We start from the raw sequence: 19,617 nt of genomic DNA, 5'->3' as shown, positions 1-19,617 counted from the left end.
AGAGGGGAATAATTGCCAGAGACATGGAAGGCGCTCCCCCTCCTCCTCCCATGTTCCAGGAGGGATTTTTCTCTTGCTCGGCTTTGCTGCTTCCCATACAACCAATTGGATTTTTACCACGTGTCTCAAAAGCTCAAAAGAGAGGAAAAAAAAAAAAAGATCAAATCTCAAACTGGTTTCAGCAAGACTTGCAATGTCTGCAGCACAGGGAAATATCACACGCAAATATAATCCATCAACGTGAAAACTTGTCTAAATAAAGCAAGACAAAGTGACAGGACTGTGTGGCACTAACACGTACGCTTCAGCCTGCAGGTACTGCTATACATAATCTGCAATGGTCTTGTTATAGGTCTTAAAAGAGTTGTCACGGCCTATATTACGCCATAAAAAAAATCACTATGGATTATTAAGATATAACATTAGCCTATAGACCTAATGTTCTAAGCAGAATTTCCACAAAACAGATCCTTTTCATTCCCCTGTTCTATGCCATTGTCTGTTTTAGACCCTAAACGGTTAAAAAAAAAAAAAATTTGGCAAGCAGAGAGCTGTACTCTATAGAAAATGTCTGTGACAAGGGACGATATCGGAGCTGGCTTGAGGAATGGAGAGGAACAAAAGAGGAATTATGTGCCCGGCTGGCCCTCCCTGCCCTTTCTTTGATGCCGACAGCTTGTGGGCCAGAGTCAGAGAACAAGCCGAGTTTCATGGATAGGGCACACTATGCTGTAGCGGCGTACTGACAAGAGGCGGAAAGGTTGTGCATGCGTGAGCAAGTAACTACATCAGAGTATGTTCGATGGGTGAGTTTTCTTTAAAGTGTTGGATGTGTGGTCAGGGCTCCAAATAAAGAGCCTCTTTTCTAGGCTCTAATAATGTGGGGCACTGTATATCAGTAAATGAAAGGCATGGTAGAACAAATGCCGTGTCTAAAGGAAACCATAAATGGAAAAAGTTCAATGGTCAAATGGCACCAAAACATTCAGCTCCATCAATGGATCACAGAGGAAAGCAAGGGCACAACATTTTCTTTGCTACTAATTTTACTTCAGGAGGCCATTTACTTGGGAATAGTATAGAAAAACCACAGAAAATTGTAGCTGGAACTATTAGAAAAGAGCAAAAGTAACCTACCTGATGAGCTGGATGGGTCAATCCTAGATGTAGTAGGCGTTGCAGGCAGTGGTCGTTGCCCACGTGGACGATGGGCTGGCAATGACATTCGTACGGGTCCGATAAATTCAACGTAAGTTCCTGGAAAGTCTCCCTTCTGCTTGGTTCTTTCATTGATTCCCAAGATCCAACCAAGGCGGTGTGGGTCCCTCTCATCTCCATCTTTATACCCCAACGCCAACAAAGATGCTTTACTGACCGTTAGGACATCACCAGGCAAAAGGTCTATGTCTTCCTCTCGTTCTCTCTCATACGGATACAGAGCTCTATACTGGAACCCTTCGGCTGACATTTGTACAGGATGTTTCCCGTTACGACCTCTAAATGTCCTAGACCTCTCCGGTGGTCAATAATGTTCTTAGCGCATTATGGCACCACGGAAATTTTGGAAAAAAAAAAAAAAGAATTAGGCTGCAAAAGCAGATGGGCTTTCCATTAGCATTATTTTACAGGGAGGATTCACGTCTTCAAAAGTGAAGTTTGGATAATAAGTAGAGAGAAAGCAGAACGTAGCGTGACCAAGACAACTATGTTTCTAGCTGCCCCTTATTCTGAGCTTGAAACCTCTATTCAGCCAGATGATAGAGCACAGGAAGAGTGCGACAAACATAATCCAGGACTTTTCAGGGATCATGCGGCAAATGGAAGAAAAACAACAAAATGGAGGATGGATCGTCTTTATGGTTGTTGATGCTTCTTTGATCAACGCTCAACGAGTTGAGGATTTCAGATCTGAAAGACAAGAAGAACATTTGCTAGAGAAAAAGGCTAGGTGATCGCTTAGAAATAGTGGATCAGTCACCAGATTCCATTATAAAATTTCCATATCCTATGAAAAAAATTTTGTAGGCTTGATGAGGCTGGAGTACTTACTTTGAAATGCCACATATAATTCTGACATTGAAATGAGTCCATCTAGATTGATAGACCTAGAGAGCACAAGTGTATTCAGTCTCCAGACACCCAGCCGGACTGATAGTTACAGCTTCTTCCGAGCAGTATTAGGTGTCTGCAGTAGCAGGGAGGAGGGACACTGAGAAACTGTCTATTAGACTAGGTAGGAGATTAAGTGCAAACTTTCAAAAATAATTACATTGGGAGGGGTTTCTGACAGATTCTGGAAGTATACCAGCCTCATCAGGCCAAAGAGATCAATTTAATAACAGTAGCATTTAGTACTCGCATACAATATTGGTTTATGCAATGTTGTAGTGCATTACTCAAGGGTCACGTTGATTAAGAAGGAACTTACTACTGCTATAACACTACACCACAGTGGACTATGTGGACAGAAGCAGAGCAGGATGCAGTGCAATGAATAGAAGGTACATGTACAAGAAGATGCAGTTTGTAGGTCACATCTGCTAGTAGAAAATTCCGACTCCTGCCTCTGGAGACAAAGAAACTGAGAATTTACAGCAATTTAGCCCTGAATGAAATCCTCTCCCTGACAGCGGCCTGACAGGAAGGGCCTTAACACTTTAGTGGCCCGCCACAGCCAGACAGCAGCATTCCTGTGCCATGCGCTGAAAGATTTACAGGCTTTTCAGATAAAAGTATTTGGGCCAAAGGCAAGTTCAATGGCTGAGTCTGACAAATGACAATCACTGTCCACCTCACACTCACTGACCAGAGATGAGAGGACCTGCCACCACTAGACAGGTCTATTTTAGAGAATAGTTGTACTCCGAAAAAAAATAATGTTATCGTACCTCTTAGTGCTTCTGCTTTGTAACAATCCTCGGTTACTCCTATAAGAAACTGATGAATAACTTGACAACTTCATATAACCAGTAGTAATGAGTGAGCACTACCGTGCTCAGGTACTCGAGACACACCCATCCCAACATCTAACTGCTCATTACAAGTACAGAGCCTCAGAGCATGGTAGCGCTCGCTCGTCATTAGTTATTAGTGATGAGTGAGCACTACCATGCTCGGGTACTCGAGACACACCCATCCGAGCATCTAACTGCTCAAGTACAGAGCCTCAGAGCATGATAGCGCTCGCTCATTACTAGTTATTAGTGATTAGCTAGAACTACCATGCTTGAGAGGCGCCAATCCGAGCAATCAACTGCTTGTTATGAGTACAGAGCATGGTAATGCTCACTCATCAATAGTTATTAGGCCTCTTTCACACATCAGTTTTTTGCCATCAGTCACAATCCATCAAATTTTGTCTCCGACTTGTATTAGCGACGGATGGCCTCAAGTTACACCCAACAGATCCGTCGAAAAATGTTTGCCCGTCGGACGGAGTCGACGTCCACAGTAACGTTTTTGTGTGCGTCGAAGAAACGGACATCCGTCGCCGTCCGTCGTTTGGTGTAGTGGAACCCTATGGGCGCAGGATCCGTAGTAATCTGTCAAATGACAGAATCCGGCGACAGATTGATTCTCTCTCTCTCATCCAGTGTGGTGTTATATCGGTTTTCAATACCAAATAACCTTTTCCATGAAAAAAGTGGCACGACGGATCCGTTTTTTTACAGGAAAAGAAAAAGTATATTCAGCTCACTGATATATTGGGAGTCCCAATTCAATCCTAATAGGAGGCGCACGGATGGCAGAGGTAACCAGGAATAATGAAAAAAAAAAGTTTGTAAATCCAGGGCAGTCCTGTAGTATCTTTATTATAAATAGATCCATAAAAAGTATAATTGGGAAATCCAAAATAATTTATGTGCTAGGGTTCAGAGCGACGCGTTTCGACAGTATCTCTTAGTCATGGTCCGAGCATGACTAAGACACTGTCGAAACGCGTCGCTCTGAACACTGGCACAAATTATTTTGGATATTTTTAAAGATACTACAGGACTGCACTGGATTTACAAACTTTTTTTACAGGGATTCATCGCATAATTTTTATCACAATCTGCGACGCATCTGTCACAATACAGATTGTGACTGATGGAATAAAAACTGATGTGTGTGTGATGACATGGACTCTCATGGGTTAAAGTTTCTTAAAATCCAGCCAGACAGCATGATAGATTGTCTATAGACAGGGGAGAAGTCCCTCATTGTTTTTACAAGACTCTTGTTGACTCATTGTAATTGTGTTGGCCACTGAAAGCTAGACGTATTGTTCTCCAGACATTTCCAGTAACCATTGTATTGTAGTTGTGTATTGATAATGTAATTACCTTAGTAGCCATTGTCTAGTCGGTGACTCCCAGTTTACATGTACACCCTCAGTCTTTCTACCCACATCATTTAAATGAACATTGTCCATGCAGCTTGAAATTCCTCCAATGGGAGAAGCAATCTTGTCCAACCAATCGATGAGGACGCAGTGTATCCAAGTGGAAGGTTGTGGCTATAAAAAGGACTTCTTTAAGCCACCAGGGGTTGTTGATGAAGGTTGATGGATCCAGTCTAAGCTCTTTGGAGCTGACTAGAGGATCAGGATATCTTATGGCTTCAATCTAGGGGCTCCGGTTCCAGTTGGAGACCATATCCACAGTCTAGGGATTTCGACCCCGGCTGCCAGGATTTTATCATCATACCAGGACTACCCAAGGAGGACACTCAGGTTGGGACAGTTCAGTCACCTGTTACAGACTTTGCAGACCTCAGACAGCTTGGAACCTGTGAGGCATGGACATTCTAAATCCCTGGTGAGCCAGCGGAAGGGTGAGACTCTGTTGCCTGTTACATTTGTGTGTTTTGCTGGTTATGTGCCGTTAATTGTTTGGGGATCCAATAAAGTCTAATTATTGTGGTTCCCTCACCCTGTGTTGTCTGAGTAGTGTTACGCCCACGGTTAAGGAGGCCAGCGTTCAGTTGGGATGAGCCCTGAGCCACGCTGTCTTTCTAAAGGCGGCGGGTTTTAGTGGACGAGGGCACCCACTGAGCCCCGTGTCTCCACAGTGTGAAAGAGGCCTTAGTGATGAACGAGCACTACCATGCTTCAGACAACCATCAAAGCAACCAACTGCTAGTTATGAGTACAGAGTATGTTAGTGCTCACTCATCAATAGTTATTGGTGATGAGTGAGCACTACCATGCTTGGGACTAGTTAAGAGCAGTTGGATGCTCAGATGTGTGTAACTCGAGTATAATGGTAGGCAATGGGGGGACTTGAGCATTTTTCTGGAAGATTTTCCAGAAAAATACTCAGGTTCTCCTTAGCCCCCCATTATACTCTGGTACTAGAGTAACGCTGATCCAAGCATCTAACTGTTCGTTACGAGCACCGAGCATCTTAGTGCTTGCTCATCACTACTAATAACCAGTTGAGGGTGTGCGCCTACACAATATGACCCTGTCCAATCAGTAATGACAGCACAAGCCAGTAGGAAGATGTCTCTTGGACAAGTGGAATGGTAACACCCAGTTGACCATGTATTTGTAGATTTCTAGTAGGCGTAACAGAGGAATGGCAAAAGTGCAGGGCTCTAAGAAATTAAGCTTCAGAATTATTTCCTAGAGAATACAAGTTTTAACACAGATTTAACAAATTCGCTTTAAAGGGGCTGTCCAGATTACCAACACTACAGTGACCTACAGTTCCTCCTGCCAGTGTCCGCTGACCGAGAACGGTCTTGGCAGCTGGGACTGAAATAATCAGTGGTCTATAGAGGAGGTGGTGTCCTTTACGAGACACGAGAAAAATCAATTTCCTATGTACCCTACTTTAACAACACAGTGTTAATAACAGGACCCTATAAAAGGTGTGAAAAAAGAAACCCACATTTTGTCATTTTGTTAGCTTTTTTCTATTGTGTTGAGTTACATTTACTCAAGTCTTCAGATGCATACCTAGTCAAAACATGCCACACCTCCATGCAGATGCAGCCCTAGGTCAGACAAGACTAGGCTAACCCTGCTGCCATTAGCTTTAGAAGCAAAGGCGACATTGTAAAGAAGCGAAGGGTTTCGGTGCGAGGCACAGCGTCAAACAAACCGAGCCTTCCGCCAACACAGTACTAAAATGGTTAATGTTACTGGAATTATTTATTTCACCCCCTGAACTGACAAGTCTTTCAAGTTCAATGTTCCCATGGAGCACAGTTCTCGGTTTCTTGACAGATGTGACCTATGGCCCAACAGTTTACAAAAGGTGTCACATGGCCACAAAAACAGTATTGATAGTGATGTCTTCCTAATTTATAGCGGGGGGCTGGCAAATTTATTAAATACCTTTCTGCCAGGATGGACTGTGCTGAGTGGTAAGCCACAAGCTACGCATGACCTAGTTCTGAAGGGATGTAACAAAGAGAATGGCGTGCAGATAACACAACATATACATAGATAGCTGAACCAGTCCTTCTCAGAGGACATGCATTCAACATGGATGCGGCAGAGAAGACTATTGTGTGATGAAGGATGGAGGGGGTCCCCAGCATAATATATACCAGATGTCTGCACTCCAAGGCAGTTGCTAAATTACCAAATCCATTTAACCTCTACAAGACCAGAAGCACTCACTACAAGTCTCAAAAAACACAGACACTGTGGGCACCTCATTGCACCCCCCTCTCCAAATCTGCCACATAAGAGGCTAATGAAATAATACACTAAGTGGATGGGCTAGATATGGCGGATGGCAAATAGGTCATGCATACCCTCACAAATAGCAATTTGGGTATGGGGTGGTGACACTGACAGCTGTAACCTTTCACGCAGAAATAGAGCTACAAAATCCTCATCAACAACCATCGAATGTAAGGATTTTATAAAAAGATCATTCAAAGATTGGCCACTTAGGTTTATCAGTGTGTGCCGCATCCGAACTACTATACATGCTTAAAAAAAGAACAAAAAAAACTAACTTATTTAAGGCGCACCAATCACCAGGATTTTCCTATATAATATAGTACTGGCACTATCAGCCTGATTCTATACACACCTTTAGTTGTCAGCTCAGATGTACAGGTTTTCAAACACAAGGAAGTAAAGTTTGTAAAATTAGCAGCTTTTTGAATGACAGCAGCTGAGGATCAGATAATAGCTGGGGTGGGTATTCATAGTGGTTTTCGTCCCCCTGCCTGTTGTTCTCCTCGTTATTTATGCTAATTCTATTATAGAATCGTTTTACTGACTAGAAGGACCTGTGCTGATGTTATACCCATGTGACCTGAAGGGGAGGGGCATCAGCCAACAGAAAAATAATGTTGCTTCCTGGTATCAGCTATGTTGGCTGAGGCCCCGCCCCTTCTGGTCACATTGGTATGACATCAGCACAGGTCCTTCTAGTCACTTAGTAAAACGATTCTATAATATAATTAGAATAAAAAACAGTGGGAGGACAATAGGCAGGGGGACGGAAAACAATATGAATACCCACCCCAGCTATTACCTGATCAGCAGCTGCTGTTATTCAAAAAGCTGCTCATTTTACAATTTTTACTTGCTTGTGTTTCTAAATCTATACATCCTGACAACTAAAGGGGTGTTTAGAATCAGCATGATGGCACCAGTATAGCATTGGCTTTAGGTTATATAGGATAATCCTGGTGATTGATTCACTTTAAGATAGAACAACAGGATGCCAGAGGCACAATACTGTCCCTTTCAAGAACACCCAGCGAGAAAACAAGAAAGGAACATGGAGACCGTCTGTTGAGCTAGTCTACAAAATTGCAACTGGCGAAATATAAACTTACTGCACCACAGATAAGACAGGTTTTCTCAATATGGACAGTTTATGCACAGTGATCCAATTTAGTAATTGGTTTTGGTCCAGCAATCAAACATTCAGTGAATAGGTGATAAACCGCAATATTGGAAAAACCCTTGAGAAACCATTAGCAGAGCTGGAAAAAAAAAAGTACATCAGAATGGCCAACAAAATAATAACCTTACATAAAAGTGTACACCCCCTAGAATAAAAAAAGACAAGTTTCCTAGATGCCCCCGGACTAGGTGAGGTCTAGTCACTTGAGATTCCCAGTTCTACTTTTTAGTTGGACACCTCAAAATCAATGAGAATTATTAGTCTTAAAAGATAATGTATTTAAACTCTGAATTCAAAGGTTGAAATATCTCAATGGTTTATAATTAATGGGCTTCATTAACAGGTTACATAAGGCGGGATTGAGAACCACCTCCAGGAGATCCAGGTTGCAATTTCATCATTTATTTTTTTTATGGTTAGAGACTTTTCTTTTTTTTTTATCCTGTGGTCTACGTTACATACGTGTTGATGAATTTTGCTCAACATTAAATATACTTTTTTTTTATTTGTACACTTATTATTATTGTATTATTGGAGTACAGTTGTGCAAACAATTACCAACATTTTGAAAAGTCGCAAATGATAAACTAAACTATAAACATCCAGAGAACCATAACCATAATGCTAAATAAAAAGCAAATAAAGTGAACTTAAAAAAAAAAGCATAGAAAATAAATAATGCGCAAATAAAAGTATTTTTGCTGCATAAAAAAGGCACAAAAGTAACAATGAAGTTGAGCCTAAAGGCCACTTTAAGCCCGCTTTACACGCTGCAATGTATCTTACAATGTGTCGGCGGGGTCACGTCGTAAGTGACGCACATCCGGCATCGTACGGTACATTGCAGTGTGTAACAGCTACATGCGATTAAAACGGTAAAACGTTCATCGCACGCACGCCATTCATTCCTCATGAATTGAACGCGAGGTTGTTCAATGTTCCCGAGGTAGCACACATCGCAGTGTGTGACACCCCGGGAACGATGAACAGATCTTACCTGCGTCCTGCGGCTCCCGCCCAGCAATGCGGAAGGAAGAAGGTGGGCGGGATGTTTACGTCCCGCTCAGCTACGCCTCTCCGCTTCTATTGGCCGCCTGCCGTGTGACGTCGCTGTGACGCCGAACGTCCCTCCCACTCCAGGAAGTGGACGTTCACCGCCCACATCGAGGTCGTATGGAAGGTAAGTATGTGTGACGGGGGTTACTCGTATGTGCGACACATTCAACAAATTGAACGTGCCACACATACGATGGGGGCGGTTACGATCGCATACGATATCGTATGCTGGATCGTAAGGTGTAAAGCAGGCTTAACACACAGAGAAATCTTTGGCAGATCTGTGGTTGCAGTGAAATCATGGACATATTGTTCCATTTGTACACAGCCACAAACCTGGCACTGATTATCCACAATTTCACTGCAACCACATATCTGCCGCAGATGTATCTCTGTGTGTAAAGTGGCCTTTAGGCCCAGATTCACCATGGTGTTTACCCCAATATTCAGGTGTAATACACCTTCATATGCGAAGCTGCACAAAACATTTGAGGCGTTTGCCGTTTTCATCCCATTTTTGGGCCGGGAGGTGGCGGTGCATGACAAGGCATATCAACACCCATCGGATAAAGTCAATAAATGGTGGCGCACTCCTTAAGCCAGAAATGTTTCAGACTGGAGTAACGTTTCAGACGAGGCGCACAACACTGATAAGATGCTCCAAATTCATTATGCCTCTTATAGGAGCCTCCTAATGGAATAATATGACCCGCTATGTTTCTGAGCATATCTTTACAATACAATACACACCAAACATCACTATCCTATACCCAAAATTCAGGTTGTGTAGGTGCCTCCTAATGGAATAATATGATCCGCCATGTTTCTGAGCATATCTTTACAATACAATACACACCAAACATCACTATCCTATACCCAAAAATTCAGGTTGTTACATTTCTGTGGTGTGTGCAATTGGATTATTGTTTAGATCGCATTGAAATATTGCATTTTCCTCCTGTGTCTTTTTTAATTCTATACCTGCCAGATTAGTAATAGAGGTGTCTGATGGATCTATTACTAAACCCTGGGCTTGATGCCAGCTGTCAGTTTACAGCTGACATCAACCCCAAAAAGTATTAGCTCGATTGCACGGCACCAAGGCAATTTTGAACAGTCAGGCAAAGAACCATTATTGGCGCATCTAATGGATGTGCCACTTCTGGAGAGGCTGCGGGCGGCTATTTTTAGGCAGAAAGGTGCAAATAGCCGTGGGCCTTCCCAGCCTAATAATACCAGCACCCAGTTGTCTGCTTACCAAAAATAGGGGGAAGTCCACGTCACTTAAAAATATTTATTAAATCAATTTAAAAAACTGCATGGAATCCTGTGGGATCCACATACTTGCAGGGTAATTGTCCCCATTTTGCAGCCCTCTAGCCTTTACTATGACCATTTTACAGCACAGAAGTTCTCCATTGACTTTTATGGGGTTCGGAGTCCAGGGTCAAGTGCGGGTCCCAAACAGAACTTTTAACTAAAGCCCAGCTGAACCCTGTGAACCTAAACTTTCATGGGTCCGCTCAACTCTATAACCTGTATCAAAAGACTTCAGTTGAAAAAGTTGAAACTAGACTTGCTTCAAGATTGCTTGGAGGACTCAGTCCATAGGTCACCTCAGTCAACTGCGGCTGCTGGACAGAAGCCCTGAGAACTGCAACTTATCTAAAGGCATCGGCGGCTTTTCATGGAACACAAGCCACAGTTGACCAAAGACAGAAAATAAAATCAATTATTAGAGGTCATGTGATTACAGTGTTGCATGACACATCACCACGTAGCCCTAGCGCAAAGTAATATTACTTTTCAATTTCAGAGTACTGACATTTATCTATTCCAGCCTTAAAGGGGTTGTTCACCCATATTCATTATTGGCCACAACGATATTATGTTGAGAAAAAAGGTTTCCCTCAAATACCTTGTGTGCCTATAGTGCCTGTGAGCGGCACTATTGTAGACTGCCCTTCCGCATCGCCTGACCCGCAGGCTCCGTGACCTCGGGGATCCGGTGAAGTCCCATCAACTTCCTGCTCACCTACCTGACATCACCTCGCCCGGTCCCTCTCTCCGTGAGTCACCGGGCTGCTTTACCCCACTCATCGCAGCTGAGTGTCATAGTGCAGCACCTCCCTGCTCACTCCTCCTTTGCTGCAGAGCGCACAAGCAGGAGGTATGCTGGGTTAGGATGAGTGGTGGAACTGCGCTCACAGCCCAGTGACTCACGGAGTCTGGGGATGGCTCCAGTGATGTCAGGTGAGCAGGAAGTTGACGTGACATCACTGGATCCCAGAGGTCATGAAGCCCGGGGTCAGGCGATTAGGTCAGTGCCGAGACATTCAGCTTTGCGTTCACCGTGGACACAGGTATGTGCAGCCCCGCTGGTGACGCTGCATAGACTAGCATGTTAGTATGCCCCTGTGGGCGTAGAAACATGAATAGAGGGTGGTCTAGTAGGGGGATATAACACCCAGGGGTCTAGTTCCTTTGGTCATTAGCATAAAGTATGATATAAGATCTTTAGAAATACTTTTTCTAAAGATCGCTTTATCTATGCTAGTGTATACAGGGACTGTTAGGCAGGGATTAGAAATATGCACCCAGAACTGCTCGTGTTCCTGGGTGCATATTGCGCCTAACAGGTTCCCTTTAAGCGAGTACATGTCCTGGCCCATCTGAAGTTTGCTAGAGAGCATTTGGATTATAAAGAAGAGTATTGGGAAAATGTCATATGGTCTGATGAAATCTAAGTACAACTGTTTGGTAGAAACATAACTCGTCATGTTTGGAGGAGACAGAATACTGAGTTGTATCCAAAGAACACCATGCCTACTGTCAAGCATGGGGTGGTAACATTAGGTCTTGGGACGTTTCTCTGGAAAGGGACCAGGACAACTGATCCGTGTACATGAAAGAATTAATGGGGCCATGTATCGTGAGATTTTGAGTGCAAGCCTCCTTCCATCAGCAATGGCATTGATACTGAAACGTGGTTAGGTCCTTCAGCATGATAATGACCTCAAGAACACTGCCAGGGCAATGAAGGAGTGGCTTAGTAAGAAGCATATGAAGGTCGTGGAGTGGCTAAAGGTCCAGTCACACTAAGCAACTTACCAGCGATCCCAACAACGATAGGGATCGCTGGTAAGTTGCTGGTGAGATGTCACACTGCGACGCTCCAGCGATCCCACCAGCAACCTGACCTGGCAGGGATCGCTGGAGCGTGGCTACACGAGTTGCTGGTGAGCTCACCAGCAACCAGTGACCAGCCCCCAGCGCCGCGTGGAAGATGCTGCGCTTGGTAACTAAGGTAAATATCAGGTAACCAACCCGATATTTACCTTGGTTACCAGCGCACGCAGCTACACGTGCAGAGAGCAGGGAGCAGCGCACACTGAGCGCTGGCTCCCTGCTCTCCTAGTACAGCACACATGGGGTTAATTACCCGATGTGTGCTGCAGCTAAATGTGCACAGAGCAGGGAGCAGCGCACAATGCTTAGCGCTGGCTCCTTGCTCTCATAGCTACAGCACACATCGGGTTAATTAACCCAATGTGTCCTGCAGCTACATGTGCACAGAGCAGGAGCCGGCACTGACAGTGAGAGCGGCGGAGGCTGGTAACAAAGGTAAATATCGGGTATCCAAGGACAGGGCTTCTTGGTTACCCGATGTTTACATTGGTTACCAGCCTCCACAGAAGCCGGCTCCTGCTGCCTGCACATTTAGTTGTTGCTGTCTCGCTGTCACACACAGCGATCTGCGCTTCACAGCGGGACAGCAACAACTAAAAAATGGCCCAGGACATTCAGCAACAACCAACGACCTCACAGCAGGGGCCAGGTTGTTGCTGGATGTCACACACAGCAACATCGCTAGCAACGTCACAAAAGTTGTTCGTTAGCAGCGATGTTGCTAGCGATGTTGCTTAGTGTGACGGGGCCTTTAGCCAGACTCCAGATCTCAACCCCATAAAAAACCTTTGGAGGGACTTGAAAGTCCGTGTTGCCCAGAGACAAGCCTAAAACATCCATGCTCTAGAGGAGATATGCATAGAGGAATGGGCCAACAAAAGGATATATAACAAAATATTGAGATTAACTTTTGTTATTGACCAAATACTTATTTTCCACCATGATTTGCAAAAAAATTGCCAAATCAGACAAGATGATTTTCCGGATTTGTTTTCTCATTTTGTCTTTCATAGTTGTGGTCTACCTATGATGTTAATTACAGGCCTCTCATCTTTTTAAGTGGGAGAACTTGCACAATTGGTGGCTGACTAAATACAGTACTTTTTCCCCTGAATGTATGTTCTGTGCGAGCAGCCTGTCTCTGTGCCAGCTTTTGATGTGCAAGAGAAATATATGTAATAGTTTCAGATATTGATTCCTCATCAATGGAAAGTTTCTGCTATTTTTATCATTGCAACAAAAGAGAATGCAAAAGAAAGTAAGGGGGGGGCTTTACACGTTGCGACATCGCTTCCGAAATATCGTCGGGGTCACGTCGTTAGTGACGCACATCCGGCGCCGGTAGCGACATCGCAACGTGTAAATCCTAGGTGCGACGATAAACGATCGCAAAAGCGTCGAAAATCGTTGATCTGTGTAGTGTCGTTCATTTCCATAATGTCGGGTCGACCGCAGGTACGATGTTGTTTGTCGCTCCTGCAGCTCCACACATCGCTGTGTGTAAACCCGCAGGAGCGAAAAACATCCCGACGGCAATGCGGAAGGGAGAAGGTGAGCGGGATGTTATGTCCTGCTCATCTCCGCCCCTCCACTTCTATTAGCCGGACGATTAGTGACGTCGCGGTGACATCGCTGTGATGCCGAACGCACCGCCTCCTTGAAGGAGGGATTGTTCGGCAGTCACAGCGGCGTCGCCGAGCAGGTATGTGCGTGTGAAGCTGCCGTAGCAATAATGTTCGCTATGGCAGCAATCACCACATATTGCATGTGCGACTGGGGCGGGTGCTATCGCGCTCGGCATCACTAGCCGATGCTAGTGATGTTGCAACGTGCAAAGTACCCCTTAGTCAGCAAAAAAGAATCAGCAATTCTGGCAGAATGTTTGGGAGACTTGACTCATTCCTGATTAGACTGCAATACTTCTATATTGTAATGTACTATGTCTGTTGGCAATACTATGGCAAACATGGGGGCCATTGTTCGGTCCTTGGCTGCCATGACAACCTATCGGCATCCCACGATCACGTTACGAGGGGTGATGGACCTCTGGCAAACCGCACTTGTATTCTAACCTCTTCTATCGCTGCTATACTATTAATCCGCTGGAAGTTAAAGGGTCAAAATTGTGTGAACCCAACTGTTCAGGAAGCAGAAACCCTTTTTCTAGCCCAAGATTACCTGGCCCCTACGATGTGTTAACATTTGAAGTCTTCTATGTATTCTATGGACCAGCATCTGATTTCAACTATATGCAGCACATTGCATGGCCTTCACAGCAACATAGGTGGAGAAGTCGTCCCTGCCTGTACCTACAGACATGTAAAATGGAGAACAGGGAAGAAATACAACTCTACTACATACACAGCATGAAGAACGCTTTTGTTTTGTGGAGAGTCAGCAGCATAGGAGAGCAGCATAATTCCTTCTGAGCAGCTCATAAAATTGTGGGCATCCGAGTACGGGGGAACATACTTATGGAGGCTGTGTAAGTGGCTGAACATAAACGTACAGTGAGCAGCGGACATGAGGAAGTTATCAACACTTAGCTCTGACCGGCACTGGGAACAGACTCAAGGAACCATCATGGCATCATGTTTCGTACACAGAGGGAGACAATGACAAGGGCCAGCTGTGAGGTAGACTACACGGCTGCACAGACATTAATGAGTGGCAACAAAGGCACTCCCTGTGGAGCAGTATATGCAGTGTACCAGGAGGTACCCCAATAACCAGACACCCCCCTCATGGTACAATATATGCAGTGCACCAGGAGGATCCCCAATAACTAGACACCCCCCTTGTAGAACAGTATATGCAGTGTACCAGGAGATACCCCAATAATGAGACAGCCCTTGTGGTACAGTATATGCAGTGTACTGGGAGGTGTCCCAGTAATAAGACAACCTCTGTAGTACAGTATATGCAGTGTACCAGGAGGTATCCCCCAATAATCAGCCATCCCCTGTAGTACAGTCTATGCAGTGTACCAAGAGGTACCCCAATAATGAAACAACCCCTGTGGTACAGTATATTCAGTGTACTAGGAGGTACCTCCCAATAATCAGACACCCCCTGTGATCCAGTATATGCAGTGTACTAGTCTGGTCAGATTTATGGACCTGACTAGTGCACATACAAAGCATGAACTTGGCCCAAGGCAAAAGAAGGCCACAGGATACATACTGTATACTCTGGATTCCCCAGTGAGTAGCAATTTTTTTTCATAAAAAAAAAAAAATAAAAAAAAAAATGGAGAGACACTTCACTACCAGTAATTAAGTAATGCAGAAATATAAGTGAACGCTGCAGACACAGCCCTGTTCAGATTCATGAAACGCATTGTCAGGCCTAAAAAAACCTGCAACAAATCTTCTGTGGGTGAATTCCCCCCATATTCCATTTTAGCCCCCCCCCACCTTTATCATGGCATAATGGTGGACCTCAGCATAAAGTGGACGCCATAGAGAACAAGTGGTCTCTAGAACCTGCACTCAACACAAAGCAGCTGGTAAGCGCATAGCCCTTCTGAGATGTGACGCACCCACCTTCTCTGTGCTGCACACCAGAGCCACAGGGTGTAACAGGAAAGGGGAACTAGGTGAAAACGACGGTACGAGACACTAAGCTGGCTCCTGGTCCTGCACACCACACCTTCACGGTCCTCCAGTTATGTCATATCCTTTGTGACAACCAACATGGCTGCCGTTAGGTTCTCCTGGGATGGTCACTAAGATTCCTCAACGACTAATAGGGAGGGAATTACTGCTGCAAGACCAGTCACTGACGAGGACTTCTACACAATAGAGTGTGGGGTACGCCGTGGTACATTTCTACACAATAGAGTGTGGGGTACGCCGTGGTACATTTCTACACAATAGAGTGTGGGGTACGCCGTGGTACATTTCTACACAATAGAGTGTGGGGTACGCCGTGGTACATTTCTACACAATAGAGTGTGGGGTACGCCGTGGTACATTTCTACACAATAGAGTGTGGGGTACGCCGTGGTACATTTCTACACAATAGAGTGTGGGGTACGCCGTGGTACATTTCTACACAATAGAGTGTGGGGTACGCCGTGGTACATTTCTACACAATAGAGTGTGGGGTACGCCGTGGTACATTTCTACACAATAGAGTGTGGGGTACGCCGTGGTACATTTCTACACAATAGAGTGTGGGGTACGCCGTGGTACATTTCTACACAATAGAGTGTGGGGTACGCCGTGGTACATTTCTACACAATAGAGTGTGGGGTACGCCGTGGTACATTTCTACACAATAGAGTGTGGGGTACGCCGTGGTACATTTCTACACAATAGAGTGTGGGGTACGCCGTGGTACATTTCTACACAATAGAGTGTGGGGTACGCCGTGGTACATTTCTACACAATAGAGTGTGGGGTACGCCGTGGTACATTTCTACACAATAGAGTGTGGGGTACGCCGTGGTACATTTCTACACAATAGAGTGTGGGGTACGCCGTGGTACATTTCTACACAATAGAGTGTGGGGTACGCCGTGGTACATTTCTACACAATAGAGTGTGGGGTACGCCGTGGTACATTTCTACACAATAGAGTGTGGGGTACGCCGTGGTACATTTCTACACAATAGAGTGTGGGGTACGCCGTGGTACATTTCTACACAATAGAGTGTGGGGTACGCCGTGGTACATTTCTACACAATAGAGTGTGGGGTACGCCGTGGTACATTTCTACACAATAGAGTGTGGGGTACGCCGTGGTACATTTCTACACAATAGAGTGTGGGGTACGCCGTGGTACATTTCTACACAATAGAGTGTGGGGTACGCCGTGGTACATTTCTACACAATAGAGTGTGGGGTACGCCGTGGTACATTTCTACACAATAGAGTGTGGGGTACGCCGTGGTACATTTCTACACAATAGAGTGTGGGGTACGCCGTGGTACATTTCTACACAATAGAGTGTGGGGTACGCCGTGGTACATTTCTACACAATAGAGTGTGGGGTACGCCGTGGTACATTTCTACACAATAGAGTGTGGGGTACGCCGTGGTACATTTCTACACAATAGAGTGTGGGGTACGCCGTGGTACATTTCTACACAATAGAGTGTGGGGTACGCCGTGGTACATTTCTACACAATAGAGTGTGGGGTACGCCGTGGTACATTTCTATACAATAGAGTGTGGGGTACGCCGTGGTACATTTCTATACAATACAGTGTGGGGTACGCCGTGGTACATTTCTACACAATAGAGTGTGGGGTACGCCGTGGTACATTTCTACACAATAGAGTGTGGGGTACGCCGTGGTACATTTCTATACAATAGAGTGTGGGGTACGCCGTGGTACATTTCTATACAATAGAGTGTGGGGTACGCCGTGGTACATTTTTATACAATAGAGTGTGGGGTACACCGTGGTACATTTCTACACAATAGAGTGTGGGGTACGCCGTGGTACATTTCTACAAATCACTGGGGTACGCCATGATACATTACTACACAACACACTGTGGGGTACATTTGCACACAACACGCTGTGGTACATTTCTACACAACACACTGTGGGGTAACGCCACAGTACATTTCTACACAATACTTTCGGTTTGGGTCATTGGGGTGAGCCATTGCATGGTTTTACTGTCTGTACAACTTTGTGGACAGAATACTTACTCCTTTCCTCTAAATAAACGTCCTCCCGTGTTATCTGCCTCTGGCTCACTTCTACAGCATTATATATGGGCGGCCTGACGTCCGTGTGGTATATTGCTTTATATAAGGGCAAATAGATGGGAGGGGTTGGTACACATAGCAAAGCGTTACATAGGGAGAACTCGGTTTCTCCTGCATGAGATTGGGCACTAGGCCACAGAGCAGACCTGCAAGGCCCGAGCGGCTCACTGTCCTGCAGGAGGTCCCGAGCCTCACCGGAAAGTGCAATCCTCTAAGGGTGCACGGTGCGAACATGCGTATGTGTATATGTGCGTGTGATGTTTATGTATATACAGTATATTTCACATACATAGCTATACATAAATGTATATACATGTATCACACACATAACATACAGTATATGTACATATAACAGATATATGAATACATGTATTACACACAAGTCTATAACAAATATTGCTATAAATATACACATTTCTAAAAAATATACAAAGAGATAATATGCCTGTTTTTATAGTATTATTTTTTTATTATTATAGCGCCATCGATTCCATGGCGCTTTACATGTGAAAGGGGTGTACATAATAGGGACACAATATTATATAAAATATACACACTTCTATAAATACAGACCCAAATATACATATATACACACACACAACACACATTTCTATAAAATATACAAACTTTTCTATAAATATACACACACATACATAATGTACAGTATACATACACATTATATACACATACATTTTTATAAATATACACACAAGTGCATGTGTATATTCACACACATCTATATAACATATATACACATACATTTCTATAAATATACACACATGCATATATACACACCCACACACACGTACTGCAGCCCCATTTCCAGCATCGGCACTGGTCGCTCAGATTGCCCTCAGAAGTCGCACAGGCGTCGCTCACTGCGCTGCTGCACATATGGCGCACACACAAAGCGCAGCCGCACGGCCAGCGCAGAGCCTGGGGCGCACGTGTGCGCAGGCCTGGGTACAGCTGGCACCGAGCTCCTCTAACTAGTTGCCGTCCAGTCTCCTCTGCAACTTTGTGCCCATCCCCCCTAATGGCCAGTCCGCATAGTGCGCGCAGTGCCAGCTCCCGCCACGTCTTACCGCTCTGTGCTGCCCTCGCCATCCGCCGTGCATGGCCTTCCCTGCGCTCCTCTGTTCTCCTCCTGCCTTCACACACCGAGGCTCCCGGGAGCTGCCATCATGCAGCTTAGCTGAGAGTGAGAGCCGAGCGATTCCGGAAACTCCCGAAGTGACGTATCACGGCGAAGCCGATGGCTCCCGGAAATTGCCGAGCGCTGTGGGACTGCGAGGAGCCGGCGATTGGGGCGGCTAGTGACCTATAGTCGGGTCGTTCCAGATGGGAGGAGGCAGCTGACAGACTTCTCGGAATCCCAGAAGATGCCCAAATGTGCACAATCAGGAGCACACAATACTGGATAATTATACATATAAATCCCCATACAGTGTGTGTGCGCCTGAAATTTTGCACAGACACCTCATTTGACTCAGGGAACGCCATAGACTATGTTTTGAGGCGAAATTTAATCCCGTGCTTTATAGTTATTTGCCAAAAAACCTGCTTACATTAAAGTCAATGGAGCTGGGAGCGACAGGTCATTAATAGAAGCTCTGATTGGTTGCTATAGGCAACAATGGACCTCCTTAGTTTAAGGCCCCTTTCAAACGTACCTGTTTGATCAGGTACAAGCCACACACATTGGTATGGTCATACGTATGTCACGCGTGTGACATCTGTGTTTGCAAACGTGTGACATCAGTGTGACATGTACCAGAGAAAAC

General features: G+C 45.0%; 1 protein-coding gene across 1 annotated transcript in view; it reads right to left on the bottom strand.

Annotated features, from left to right (window-relative positions):
• The window catches only part of PIK3R2 (phosphoinositide-3-kinase regulatory subunit 2), a 94,120-nt gene extending 75,072 nt beyond the window's left edge, over positions 1-19,048 (bottom strand). Inside the window, exons 1-2 of the mRNA XM_075352492.1 lie at positions 18,919-19,048; positions 1,138-1,908 (exon numbers count right to left, since the gene is read on the bottom strand). Coding sequence (XP_075208607.1) covers positions 1,138-1,468 — 331 coding nt within the window. The 5' untranslated portion in view covers positions 1,469-1,908; positions 18,919-19,048. The remainder of the gene's footprint in view (positions 1-1,137; positions 1,909-18,918) is intronic.
• Between the last annotated feature and the right edge of the window lie 569 nt (positions 19,049-19,617).

This window comes from Anomaloglossus baeobatrachus, chromosome 1 (genome assembly GCF_048569485.1).
Source record: "Anomaloglossus baeobatrachus isolate aAnoBae1 chromosome 1, aAnoBae1.hap1, whole genome shotgun sequence".
NCBI classification, from domain to species: Eukaryota; Metazoa; Chordata; class Amphibia; order Anura; family Aromobatidae; genus Anomaloglossus; species Anomaloglossus baeobatrachus.
Note: the sequence above shows the minus strand (reverse complement) of the source record. Positions and strands in the feature narration are given on the sequence as shown.